General features: G+C 40.9%; 1 protein-coding gene across 2 annotated transcripts in view; it reads left to right on the top strand.

The window, feature by feature from the left end:
* The window catches only part of ano8b (anoctamin 8b), a 39,676-nt gene continuing 25,026 nt past the window's right edge, over positions 1-14,650 (top strand). For both annotated transcript variants that reach the window (XM_061034132.1, XM_061034130.1), the window contains exon 1: positions 1-392. In XM_061034132.1, the coding sequence (XP_060890115.1) occupies positions 227-392 (166 nt within the window). In that variant the 5' untranslated portion in view covers positions 1-226. The remainder of the gene's footprint in view (positions 393-14,650) is intronic.

The raw sequence follows: 14,650 nt of genomic DNA, 5'->3' as shown, positions 1-14,650 counted from the left end.
CCTCTACCCGCGCATCCTGCGCCTCCACAGCAGCACCACCGGGATGATCCTCCGCCGCACCAACACCGACAACCTTCACTTCACTTTCACTCTCATTTAACCCTTCACTCGGACCCCCGCCGGCCGCCAAGCCACCTACACCCATGCTTTGCCCTCCTGAGATGCGATACCACTACACAATCCGGAGAATATCTACACTTTCCGTTGCTCCTCGCTGATAGAGAGCATGCCCGACACAGGGGCCGGCGCTGCGGTCGCGGCGGCCGCCAGTGGTGCGACCACCGCCGGCGACGGCAGCGAGAGCTCCCGGCACCGACACCGAGCGCAGCAAGGGGACCAGGAGAGGCCGGAGCCGGGCTCTGTCCCGCCGCAAGCCTCCTCTGGTGTACTGGGTGAGTCGAGGGTGCTTGTTTTGCTTCGGACGATGCGGTTTAGGTAGCAAGGAAGTGGGGACAGGTGATGTTGGGAAACGAGACAAACACCGCACCATCATTCACCTCGCGGCACCGTTCTTTTGTCTGCGCGAGGGCGTCCCAAAATTACCAATTGATTATCCCACAGGCCTGTAAATAACTGGTTTTGACTTGCATGTTATATCTGCCGGCTCTTTAAAATATGCCTCTTGACATAATATCTCTTCTTAAGGAAAATGGCTACTTTTGGCACATGCTAGTGTCTGGTTTTGACCTTATTGTCTCTGACTGTATATTAGCCTATTCGACAGTATTCCTAGCTTCTAATACTAATTGCTGCTTTATTATTTTCTTTTCCATGCACCCTTGGGGGCTGCTTGATGGATATGATTGGCTATTAGTTTCTTTTATCAATGAGGGTTTGTATGAGATTTGTCCATCTTTTCTCCAGGAATCAAAATGTTTATTAACTTCATGATGTCATCAGGGATTTCTTCTTGCTACTACAGACTGTCTGATGCATCAGTGTGAGCAGTCATGCAATTGGATACAGCAGGTTCATGCTTTGTTATTGCAATGAGGTATTAAGTCATAAAAGCCACCCCTTTCATAATAACATTCCCATTGATACTCTGCTTATGTGGTGTGTGGAATATATCCCAAAACTGTTTAGTTGTATTTACACTACATTTTTAGACTGGGTAAGCAGACTAAACATGCCTGTTGTTTTCACTCCTTGACACTCAAAGTGCACTTGAATGGTCTATAGCATAGTTGCAAGAATAGCAATGGTTCTATTTTTGGAACAGACCACAATATTAGCTCTGGTAGAGAGCCTCAGCTGCCGAGCCAGGCTTGTTTTCCTGCGTGCGGGGTGCAGGGACAGACTCTGTGCTGCAGAGTGATGCAGTGGAGCAGTGGGGCTGTCAGCGGATGAGCGCTCCTTTCCACACTTGGTCAAGGTAACCTGAGCAGGTTGCTGTTGCCTGTGAGAGCAGCCTGATGTCATACTGTTGAGAGGGTGGTCCTGCTTGGGTCATTGGATGGGCTGCAGGGGGAGTTGAGGGTCAGCGAAGTGGAGATTAGTTAAATTTTATAGTCTTAACCTGGGAGAGGTTAAGACTCTATAGAGAGACATAATACTTTATTGAAAACAAACCTTTATTAAAAGAGGCCAGTGTTCCAAAATGTACAGCATATGTCTGCGGATCCAAACTTACAGTATTACTGATTACTGATCGATGGTATTTGCAGCATATATAGTCCTAAAATATCACACAAAAGCTGGCATCCAATACCTTTGTCAGATTCATATTCTGAATTCCTCTTTATTTGATTGGATGGTTCCTGATTTCAAATAGGAAGTTTGAAAATGTTATTCAAAATCCGGTCCTGAATGGTTACACGTAAAAACAAGTTTAGATGGAGTCCAGAGGCGTAAAGACTTTTGCAAGGCACTTTAGGCTTTGACATAACTTTAACAGCTAAAAGCAACCCAACCAAAATATGAATTATTAGAGAATTAAGAAAAAGCTGGAGAGAAAGCAACCCCCGGATGTGGGGATATATCCTACTCATTAGGACCACCTGCCATGTGTTAAATTGCTCTCAAATCAAAGGAGCGCCTCCTCCTTTTTTTTTCCTTATTATTTTTTTTGGTGAATTTTGTGTCCAACAGCGACTCATAAGAAACAGTTGTAAGTATGGCAAATGAGCTCATGTGATACTAAAGATGTAGTGGAGAGTACGGGTGCAGAAATGCAACATTTTCTCTAATCTATTACTCTTCCTGTTGTTAAAGCGAGTAATCGAGTAATCTTTTTGTAGTTCTTTTTTTTTCTGTGATTCTTTTCCCCCATGTGAGGCCCCGCCCCCAACTATGACGCGATGCCGACTGTATCTCTTGATTAATTTGAATCTTCAGGATTTTAATAATTGTTAGTAAGACGCCTTTGTATTAACATTCAAATATGACATTTCTTACTTCAACAGACAGCAAACCTCAAATAAAAATTCACACAGACGTGTTTATGACCGTTTTAACACTTTTATTGGATAAAAATTTGATTAATTAAAAATTATTATAATTAGAGCAGTGAGTGTGGCGAGTGGACGTGCAGACATCAATGCGCACTCATCGCACGTTGAAGCTGTTTTGACAGCAACATTCTGTTAACAGAGACTACAGTCTGCAGTGTAGAGCACACTTTACTCTGGTAAATGAAGTTACAATAGAACAGGTGAACAATTTAAGTATCTGTCTGTTTCATCTTTCTCCTCTGTGCGTAATGACACACTAAAAGAATAATCATCTAAAATTCCAAAATATAGGAAAACATCTAGTTATGCTGCTCTGTCCTGGATGATCAAACGTCACTGGTTTAGCGGAGTAAAGCGGTAATCGCAAAGTGAAAGTCCTTCTTTTTCTGTTGACTAAAAAGACAATTTGAACTGAACTCTCGTAGATCATATTGCATATTTCGTTTGTTTGGGACTTTTTGTTCATTGTGAATTCATAAAGGGGTAAATTAAAGGGATATTTTTGTCAGGGTAGCAGTGTACGGATCAACAACGGACGCGTTTCAGCACAGAGCCTTTATCAGCGCTTTGTTTGTCATCTATTTTCTTTTTGCGCTCGTGCTCCTTTTTTTCTGTTTTGAATTAGGCCTATCCTAGAACCCACAGTACTTACCCGAGTACTCGTTTGCACCCCTAGTGGAGAGAATGTAAAATCATCACAGTTTGTTTTTTAAATGTAAAAGCTACTCGTGGGATGTGTAGAAGAGCCGTGACGCCGTGCCCTCCCAGCCCCTCTTGCCTCTACATTTCGTTGCATGGTTCATGGAGTGAAGGATTGGCTTTTTGGGACTTCATTTGGATTAGCATGATATCACACAACCGCCCCCACACGTGTCGGTGTCAGTCAGCCTGCCCAGCGGCAAGTCAGGGTGATTTCTCCAGATGAGATTTTCTGCACTGGAGGCTTGGATTGATCCATTGTCCTCAGGCCTCCACCACATTTCCCCTAATCCCTCCACAGTAGACCGGGATCACTTTCATCCTCTCAGCCATCTTCCTTTGTAGCTCAAACACTGACAGGCCAGCATTCCGAAGATTAATTAAGCAACCATCATTACAAAAAAGCCTCACCAATTAGTTTGTGTTCCCTCCGAGGCCATGTGTTGATAAGATTCTGTTGGATGAAAATCAGGTCATGTCATTTGTAGTTGCCCAATCAGCCAGCGCAGTAGTTTAGGATGTAGGTCATTTGTTAGGATACAGGGATGTGCGCTTACTAGCTGACTAACAGGTTAAACGAAGTCAACCTCGTTAGCTGCACCAGAATTACGAGTTGGTCAAATGAAAGGTTACTATTTCTTTATGTGGACCCACAATGCCTGTCAAATGATGTGCTCAAACTGTAACACAGCAACCCACTATTAACTGACGTTGTATCCATAGGCAGGTTATAGCTAATGGATGACTCTAATGCCCAGATGTAAACAAGCTCAGTGAACGGATGGTATTTTCTACGAGCAGCGCTTCCAGCAGTATTTTAATCCATACAATTGAGATCAAATGTATGTATGCTGTGTCACTTTAAACTGGAATATCTTTAAACTGTGTTACCACATTTTGCACAGGAATGTGGATGTTAACCTGCAAGGAGCCAAAACATTGGCGTTCTTTACAACAGCTTTGAGTCTTCATTTTCCAATTGAAAACATGTAGCAGTGTTAAGTTTAATCAAGCCAATGTATAGGCCAGTATTCACTTTAAACACATTTTACATCTAGGCTTTTTTAAAGTTCCACACTACGTAAACTGATTGTCTGTGTATGAAATCTTTGAAACGTTTAGCAAATGAAATTGATCTTAAATGTTAAGTTGCAATCCTTTTATCCCACTTGTGTTTTGATCTGATATGAAAGGTCTTTTCCGAGTCAGTACAAGGATCTGAAGAGTCCATTTTCAGCCATGTTTACTTTTTAACTCCATTGTTGATGCTCGGCATTAATGCCTGCACTTTAAAATGCATGAGAAAACGGTATTAAGCCGGGATTTGCATCCATCTATAGGCTCTTGGTCGAGGCTCTGCTCTCTCACTCTCACTCTCTCACTCTCACTCTCACTGCCTCTTAAGCGAGCAGAATACCTCAGCTTGGCTTCAGACAGATTTAGACAGGTTCAGTGTCACACAGGTTGCTTTAAATACAGCAATGTGAAGCGGGGCAGCATTGAGAGGGAAATAAAAAACTGAACTTCCCTGACGAGGAGCTGTTTTTCTTAGCAACAGAGAGAAGGAGCCGTTAGTTTTGAGCCCTCCTACAGCTTCATAAATTAATGTAATGCAGTCTGATATAATGACAGCAGTGTGTTGAGCCTAATGACTCCGAACTTAATGCCTCTCTCTCTCTCTCTCTCTCTGCATCTCTTTTCCCATCTCGCTCTTCTGTTCATTGCATGCTCCACAGAGATATATTTCCTCTTCTCCTCCTCCTCTCCAGTAAGTGCTGAGCGGCACATTAGCTGCATTAGCGATCGAGGAAAATCGTCTCCATGTGGGGTGACCTTGCTGCTGGTTAAGTTGGAGCTTGATTACCCTCTGATGATCGGTCAAACACACACATGACAGATTGTTTTAGTGAAGCAGCCCTTGATGGGGGCGACATTTTATTGAACAATTAAGCAGACCATGAAGAGAACTATAATAATGCAGCGGGCAGCTCTGTTATAAAACATATTTGTGTTGAGCGCTTTGCCTTAAAATTGAGATCATGCCATTGACGGAGAATCTTGTCAGATGATGGTAAATACAACATTATGTGCTGCAATCATTTTTAATTTTGGATAGATTATTTTGTGGAAGTAAAGTTTGTTTGGATATTCCATCAGTTAGATATAATGTATTTAAATGAACACCAGTCTTATTAACAGCATGACCATCATACACTAGAAACCGTTTTGATTACAAAATTCAGTGGCTCATTGTGGGTAATTGACTATAATCCCTGGCCTTATGTTGCCTTAAAAAAAAGGTGAGTCTCACACTGAGTGGTATTCAGATTTTAAATTTGGAAAAAGGCAGCATAGTATCAGTGCAGTCTACCTGATTATAGGTTAAAAAAAAAACATTTTCATTTTCAAGGACCTCCTTGAAAAGAGGATAAGGATGACCTTGGTTCACACTGGAAAGGTGAGGCCACACTGATCTGTTGATTTGGTCTGTTTGTTTAACTTCTGGCTGTTGCAGTTGCTGACGATATTACACTGTTTTTTTTTTCCAGATTTTAAGGGGTGGATAATGTTTGGTTAAACACATATTTTGTCATGTTTGACATGTTTGAGGGCTACTGTGACGTGTTAAAACACATATCTATGGAAGTCTTTCTTGCGTCAAATAAGCCTTAAACAAACTGAAAGCATTGTGCTCTGTTTGAGTTGTATCCGTTTAGTGCCGGATCAGTGTGACCACACCCTCAGACCAACAACTCCACTTTGCCTTTATGTTACCTGAGGCTTGTTGAGTTTGTAAATGATCATGAACATTTTTCACCTTTGCTATCAGGTACACTTTAGGGGACAGTTCTTACATGTACCTGTTGTGTAGATGCCTTTATCCAGGGCTATTAAATGGTGTATTTAAGGAACGTACACTTTCCCTGAGTTGTGATAAACCATCTGTCTTGCTTGCGGTGATTCTCTTGCCCTAGATTCCCAGGATTTGAATGGCTAAATCATATCACCCATAATGCCTCTTTGCTTCCAGCAAACCAACTTCTTAATCCCCATTCATGCTCTGAGGAAATTCACACTTTTCCATTTATGGAGCCATGACGATGATCAAACAGTAAGCAGAAAATGATAATGCCCACTGGAGAGCTCAATTCATTCCAAGCGCACACATAGAGAAAGTGCTACTGGCGCTGTGTGAAGAAACGGCGTGTTGCAGGGACCTTATCAGGGAGTTTAGGATCCATTCTCTGTGATCAAAGCGGAGTCAATAACCGGCTTCCTTCTGTGTGTAACTGATTTTGCATTCCTGCTAGAAATGTAGGGTTGAAGTTAAAACGGTCACCTTGTCCTTTATCCTGCGTGACTGCACTGACCTGTCCTATTTTCTTGGCTTTGGTAGTTGCTAAGCAAAACCAGGAGAAATACAACGACCAGGGTGAAGAAGGCTGTTTTTAGCCTCAGTAGTTGGGAATTGCTCCACATTAGCCACTCTGCGGCCTCAAGAGAAGGCTAAAGGGCTATAAAAGTGTAACGTACAACACCTAATAACTAGACATATTATCCCTGTCAGCGCCAGCACAGAGCCATGCAATGAGAAACAAGAGCTTTTTAAAGCACAATCACTCTTTTTATGACTTCCCTGTCCTCTCTATCATTCTTGTTTCCGTTTCAAAAGTCTCCTGTGACTCCTTTTTTGTTGCAGCTATACTTTTATTTGTTTGGTATGAACAGAGGTACCATCAATCCTCATCATCTTCTCCTTGTTATCCTCTGGAGTAGGCAAAAAAAAGCCAAATTAAACCCTGGAAAGCAGCATAATTTTCTTGTTCAAGGAATGAAGAAATGCTGCAGTGCACTTTGACTTTCTCTGATGATGACTTCATAGCTTAGGAGTCAAACTTGTATGACTTTTCTCTGTTAGCCAATGTTCACTTGTGTCCCTCATGGATCTGTCTGTTTATCTGTCTCAATGTGACAAGTACAGACTCAGTGCTCATCAGTCTCTACCTGATGTGTGTAGATGGAGAAACTTATGTACAGCTTAGTAATAGGAAAAACAACACTTTCTGCTCAGTGCTCACACATTAGCGTCGAGCTCACAGCTGTAGATGACAGATGAGAGCTTTCCTCTGAGGGTTTTCCTCTGAGATATCCGCTCAGTTCATTTTCTGATTATTTTGCTTTTTCTGGCCTTTTCTTTTTTAATCTTTTTTCAGTCTTTAAAAAAATAGATCACTATCCTGACACGATCTTCCATTTTATGCGCATCAGAGGCATCCTTTGTCACCAAGGTACTGCATTGCTTTTGTGAGCCCTTGTTGGACGTTTCACAATGTCAGAGCCATTAAAACCAGAGCTAACAAACAGCTGCTCAGCCAAGGACCAGGCACTCAAGCGTTTGGCCATTATTATCAAGAATCAAAGACACTTTAAACTTACAAAAATACAAAATATTTACCACTTACATTTCTTGACTTTCATTTACTGACGTGAGAACAGGTTCAAATTACACCATGACTAATGGATGTGAAGGAGGATGTGTAGTGAGCTGGTTGTTATCAGGGAATAGAGACTTCTCGTCTTCCCTGTAAGACGTCTCACCCTGAAGGGGGAAATAATAATTTGAAAGAAAATAATGATTTGGAAATGATTTTATTGATTTAAAAATTATTTATTTCTTAACAGATTGTCAGTCACTACTGTGAGAGCGGAGTCATTAGCAACAGTTAACCGTGTAGCCTCCATAAAATGAGCGTACATAGCTGTTATTACTCACATTAACCTGAACATTTCCACTGTGACCAGGAGACCCTGAGTGAGACAAAGAGAATAGATTGGCAAGAATCAGAACAGGACCTGATTTCTGGGATAAGAGTCAAGTAGCAGCTGTCTGCTTGTCTTAGTAATGGTGAATTATTCTTAATAAAAGTAATCTGTCAAGGAATATCAGACTGTTGCTATGCGTAATTGGCCAATCAGAATCAAGTGCTTAACACAGCCATGTAATAAGGGTCAGATATCAAAGATAGCATTTCATCAGCATGTTTCCTAACAAAGACTCAGACTACCTAACACAGAACACAATGCTGTGGTTGAAATGAGCAATTGTTTTGTTACGTAGTTTGTCCAGCTGAGCGTACAATGATTCCATACTTTTGCAATACTCTCAGCACTGCCTGAAGGACGAGACGCAGAGTGTCCCAGCTAAGCAGCCAGTGGTCCAAACTAGACTGAGTTGAGAATCTTTAATGGAGTTATTTGTGAGAAGAAAAGAAGAAAGAAGCCTTCCGGGTTACTTTGCATAATCGTCTATGCAAAATCTGTGCACATGTTAACTAGATTCGTAGACAATTCATGGTCTAAATTTAGAAATCACAGTATTGCATGTCTATTCAGTATCAGATTTTTAGATCTTGGTCAAGGATTTAAATGAATAAAAAACAAGGCTCCATTTTTATGGCAGCTTAAACCCATCAAATGGAAAATTCTCATTACTTGTGCATTTATGCACAGTTAGTTTCCTACAGTTCAGCCTGACATCAGTGGTATCTAAGGGAGCTTATCTGCACTATAAATGAAAATAAAGCCATGTTACTTTAAACAAAGCCTGGCTGCTCCATCTGTACTGACTTCATCGTAAGGGTCAGTGAGGTTCAAATGTTACTGATAAACATACTGTTTTTTTTGTCATAGATTTTATTCATTGTTTGAGTAGTCCATTCAGATTCCAGTTCCTGTACTCTTATTAGAAAATGTAATGTGGTGAAAGTCTTTCAACATGCAGCTAATGGGGGACATTCTGTTCCCGCTCATGTGTTTGCACGCTGTCAGTGTTGACTGATGAAAGCCAACAACAAAAAAGTATGGGCCGTTATTGAACTTCCTTTTTGTATTTCCTCAGTGTTTCTTTTCGGTTAACTTTATTTCATTATTTATTGTTCTGTCCCCGTCATATATTAAAGATGATTTCCTCTATTCGTCTCATCTGCAGAAACATGCAAGTCTTTTGTAATTTTTTTCAGGGAATCATTCTGCTGCGCTGTGTTTTACTTGGTGTAGCTTTTACTCCATGCCCTTTTCTCTCAGCGCTGCAGAGTTTCTGCCTGAAGAAAGTGGCTGTCAGTATCCCTTTGCAGATTCTGCAACAGCGCCTAATGAAGCTTTGCATCATTATATTTTTGTACTTTCACATTGACTGCCGTAAAATACATCTGATGCTGGCCTATTGTTGCAGCTTGGTCCAATTATCACGCCTCTGTCACATTCACATATGAGGCTAGATGTTACTGCATGGGGCGTAGATGTTTCACCTTAAACTGGCAATCTGAAAATGGTTTGCGAAAATTAAACCCTGTTGCCATTTCTGTTCCAGGTATATTTGCAGGTGAGAGTGCAACACCTTTAGTTTTTCACTTTCCTACAGATCTATTTATTACAACACCAGTAACCGGCCTATTTTTTAAAAATATATTTTTGAGGCCTTTTTTCCTTTATTGATAGATTATTAAAGAGAGACAGAAATGTTTTGGAGGAGAGTGTGGGGGATGGCATGGAGCAGTGGTCCGAGGTCGGATTTGAAACCCTATAGCCTCTGTACATGGACGCATGACATAACCACTAGGCTATCTGTTGCCCCGCAAACTCTCGGTTCCTCTGGGTGTTGGTCTGACTTAGAGCATCTCTTCCATCTTTCCTGTCCAGGAATTAAAAATCACACCGACTCACTGCAGTACCGTCTCTCTAGATTCACTTTATGATCGACATTTCTTCTTTTATTGAAAAGGTGTCCAGCGTGGTGCCTGATGTAAAAAGAAATAGCCATGTTGCTAAATCTTTAATGGCGATCTTAGTACGCTACAGTGACTGATTATAAAATAATAAGTGACCTCTTTAGTGCCCTCTAATTTGATAATAGGTGATATAATTTCCCTATTTTCTCACAATCCCAAATAAAACAGTTTGACTACATCTTTCCAAGGAAAAGGTGTGCTCTGGTTAAGCCTGCTACAGTCAGTCAGATGTACAGTAACAGCCCTACATTAGACACTAATGCTTTCTGTTAAACCTCCTTAAAAATGTATGAGTCTGTTTACTCCGAACGCCTGAGTTGTTTGTTCTTCCATTTGACCCTCCGAGTGCTCTAAACAGCAAGAACATTTGTATCAAGGTCATCACATTTGCATTTAAGCTTGACAGCCCATTTTCAAACTTTGAAGTTAAACAATAAGTAATATGTATTTGTACACCATGTTGTGTTTTTGGAGAAAGTTAAATTTGACCATGTATAGTAAAGCTACAGCCAGCAGCTCGCTAGTTTAGCTTAGCATAAAGACTGGAAACAAAGTAAACAATTAGCTTGGCTTTGTTTGAAGGTAACAAGATCATCCTACCGACACCTCTACAGCTAGCTTATTAACATTTTATATCTTTTGTATAATGCACAAGATGAGCTGTTCCACTTTTTTTCCAGTCATTATGCTAAGCTAAGCTAACAGGCTGGTCATTATCTTTATAGTAAACTGACAGATTAGAGCTGTGTTTATTTTCTCATCTAAAAGTGAGTAAGCATAACCTTTCTGATTGTTTTATCAACTTTATCTTAATCTTATTTTTCTCAAGATATTCGGGCATACTGTATCAAAACAAAATAGGCCAGTGGGCCTCAGTGACCCCTAAGCAGCTCCATACATACAGAATTGTTCATTTGCATGTGTTCACACTGTTACTCTGTGTAATCCATGCCCCTTTGTTCCGTGCGTAAAACAGAAAAATCCTAAACTTTGGCAGCTTCCCGCTTCCCAACAACGAGGTCTGTTTGATGCACAAAGGCTTCCATTCATTCCACTATATTCATCATCACCAGTCGCTCATTCATAATTTCGTAATCCAACCCTTGACAATGCTCAATTCAGCCTGTTGGGTAACCAGTCTGTGGTCGTTTAAAGGAGTAGTCTGCATAGATTGTGCGTGAAATCCATTAAACACTGGCTTCAGCTCATGATTGTTACCTGAATAAATAGTAGACTGAATATTTTTCCTCATTTGACCCCAATTTATATGAAAAATCCATCCCTTCTGCTTTCTCCCAAACCATCAGCTAACTTAAAACAAACCAAATATTAGTCTACTCTAGAAAAATGAGAGAGACGGAAATAAACAAGGCAGATTTAGTGAGACTAAAGAAGAGAAAGAAGATGGGATTTGAAAAGTGATCCTTCAACCTTTCTGCTGTGTAAGCACTGTGGCTCATCTTTCTCCCCACATGGTCCTGCATTGTCCTTCTCTTGGCCCGGGCCCACGAACAGCTCCAGTGTCACATATGATCATTGTTATTTTGAAGTCAAGGACGAGTCCCCTTTTTTCCACCAGTACCTGTTAATGAGGAAACCAGACTTCTGACACCCACCTTTTGTTACAAAGGTGGAGGAGACATCTCCTATCTCATCTCTGAATAGATATGGTCCTCATCCATCCACCAATTTTACTTAAATGCTTTAAAAAAGAACAACAGACATGATACCTAACCGTCATTTGTCCTTGAAAGGATCGCCATGAACCTCCAGTTTCATTGTCTTTCAATTTATTTTAGATGAGTTATTTTGTGTCAGTGCTTTCCCTGAAGCATCTGTACTTTGCTAACATGCTTTATTTGTTTCACTATGAAGTATCCCCCCCCTCCTCTTTCCATCTGCCTAGTTTGAAGTCATCATCCATGTACAAATACCTCTTGAGACAGCCTGAGTGAGAGGGAAGGCAGGAGAGCTGAAAGAGAGACAGAGATAAAAAAGCAAACATGGCGAGAAGGAGGGACTGAGAGGATCTGCCGGGGGGGTTTCAGAGAGAGGATTTGGATGGGAGAAAGAAGCAGGGATGGTAGCAAAAACAGAAAGAAAAACACATTTAGGAGAAAGAGAGAGAGACTGAGAGGTCTATGGTGTGAAAGAGAGGAGCAGATTGAGGTGAAAGAACGTGAAAATAGCTGGGAGGAGAGCTCTGCTGCAAAGGGAAGATGGAGCTTTCGTATCATCTTAAAACACATCTGTGTCTGCAGCTGCCAGTGGAAAGGAAAGAAGCCATGTGGAATTGCGAATGCTTGTGTTTGTCTATTTGGTGCCAGAATGTATGCACACTGTGTATCTTGCATTGGGAGGGTGCGGTGAGGTGGCCATTGCAACAAAACAAGGCAGTGTTTGGTAGGAGGAGAAAGCACGAGCAGGAGGGAGAAAGAGAGATGGACAGAAGAGAGGTGGAGTGTGGTTTCATTTCTTCCCTGAAGACATGTTGCAGAATCCACAACCTGATTTGCATCATCTTCACAGGTGGAACACTTTGATTTGGGATTTATTCCAGACATTTCAGCGGCATGATTTGATGACTCAGTATGCCAGTCGTTGCCGCACCTCTAGATCATGTGATCATGCAGTCACGTGATGTTTTTTTTGGTTCTGTACGTGTTTTACTTTGTGTAATGGGAACATTTTTGAAAGGGTCTGTTTATAATGTGGCCGTATGGCCCGGTGTGTCTAGGCGTGGACTTTCTGTACGGGATGGCGCCGTACAGGATCAAGGATGGAGATGATTCTAATTAAGGAAATAGGCGGGTGTTTAAACCTGATTAGGTTCTCTGACCCACTTACTGATGTAATCGTCTTAATAGTGTCATTTTTCCAGTGAATCACAGTAGATGTGATAATGGGAGTGTTTTCTGCCTGTCTCATTGTTTGCTCTCCTCCCTCTGTGTATCTGAGTTCTGTCAGTCTCTCTTCCTTTATTTCATTATGTCTGTGTGTTTTAGAATGGGGAAATAAAAGAGGGACTTCAAAATGAGTAGCTACAGAGAACATATAAATCCTGCTTTAGTCTACAGCTTCTGAGGACATACACATTGTTCCCAGGCATATTAAGCAAAGGCATCTTTTTCTAGAGGTGCATTTGAAGTAGAAATCCTCAGCAACACATCAGTGCAGTAAATCTGCACAGGCCTCAGATAGTCCAAAATGCGTTCTCTCCTAAATGCTGAGTTATTAAGGCACGTAAATTCCACTGTGGACAGCATGTCATTGCAAGAAGAATCTCAAGTAATTCATTAATTGATTTTACAAAATTGAAGCTAACATTAACTCCAAAATGAATGTTCAACCCACATGCTGTCACTTCTCCAATTTAAAGTTCAGCACACGACCAAGACAGGCCCATCAGGTACAATGACCTGTGTTTATAGACACGATGACTCAGCAAACACGTTGCTGTCTCATTACCAGACAGTTACAGCAGCTTTCCTTGAATTCATAAAACTTAACTATGAACTAGATACATTTGACAAAACCTAAGATTTTCTTCTTTTATTGTTTTGATTATTTTATGTCAAACCTGAAAAAATATTTATATTCCCCTGAATGTGTGACCACTGAAAAAAAACAACAAAGGCTTGTTAAGATTAAGAAAACGTGCTGTATGAAGCTGCAATTCATGTCAATAAGGTTAGATAATAAGGTAAGGAGCTAAGACTGCTCCTTTAGATAAATATTTTTCCTGCTGCCTGCTTCTAAACCGTCACAACAACTGCAATATTTTTATTGAATGGTGATATTTGATATAATTGAGTATAAAAAAAAGACAATTGCATCATGTTTCATAGAAGAATCAAATCATATTATCTTTGGATGGAAAAAACAACGGATGCTCAGAACATGAATCAAAACTACATACAGGACATACACATGAACATAAGTTCATGATTTGGTCACAGTTCACATTATGGGACTAAATATGATCTTTTAAGGTCATTGTCAATGGCTCAGGTTTTTTTGTTTTGTTTTTAGAAATATCAAGTCATGTCGTAACTAGACATATTGATTTTACACATTGTTGTATGTGGCTGTTGTTTCTGTAGATTGGATCTCAAACCTTCAATAACCTGAATAACTGAGTAAACAGAGTTCAGATTGATTCATCGTTGAACTTGACTAAAAGTTATTCTGTCTGAGCATTGGGACCACAGAGTTAATCGAACAAACTTTGAGCCAGCAGGGACAGTGAACGCCTCGTCAAGTCTTTCCCTCAGTGTCCGTGACCTTTATTTTAGTGCTCTGCCCAAGCTTCATAACCGACCTACACTCTATTAATCTGATACTTTATATCTCAGACTCACGCGCAGACACATAGACACACACACACACACACACACACACACATAAACACCCTGAAGAAATTCTTCAAAGAGTGACTGAGATCACAGAGAGACACCCTGCTTGTTATGCCTGCCTGGCTGCTGTCTGATAAGCTTTAGCCCTGAAACAGTTGTCTGAGTGTGAAGACCGTGAGTAATATAGGCGTTATCTATATCAATGCTTGTCCTGGGCCAACCTGTGAAACAGAGACCTGATTTCTGCTACATGGCCCAAGGGTGCTTTCAAACTCAAACTCACTTATTCTGCCAACAAACTCGACATCTGGGATCACCTTTATTTGTCACCAGAAGCATGTTTTACTGAAGCGAT

The sequence above is a fragment of the Labrus mixtus genome, chromosome 3, assembly GCF_963584025.1.
Source record: "Labrus mixtus chromosome 3, fLabMix1.1, whole genome shotgun sequence".
NCBI lineage: Eukaryota > Metazoa > Chordata > Actinopteri > Labriformes > Labridae > Labrus > Labrus mixtus.
This window is presented reverse-complemented; position numbering and strand designations above follow the sequence as displayed.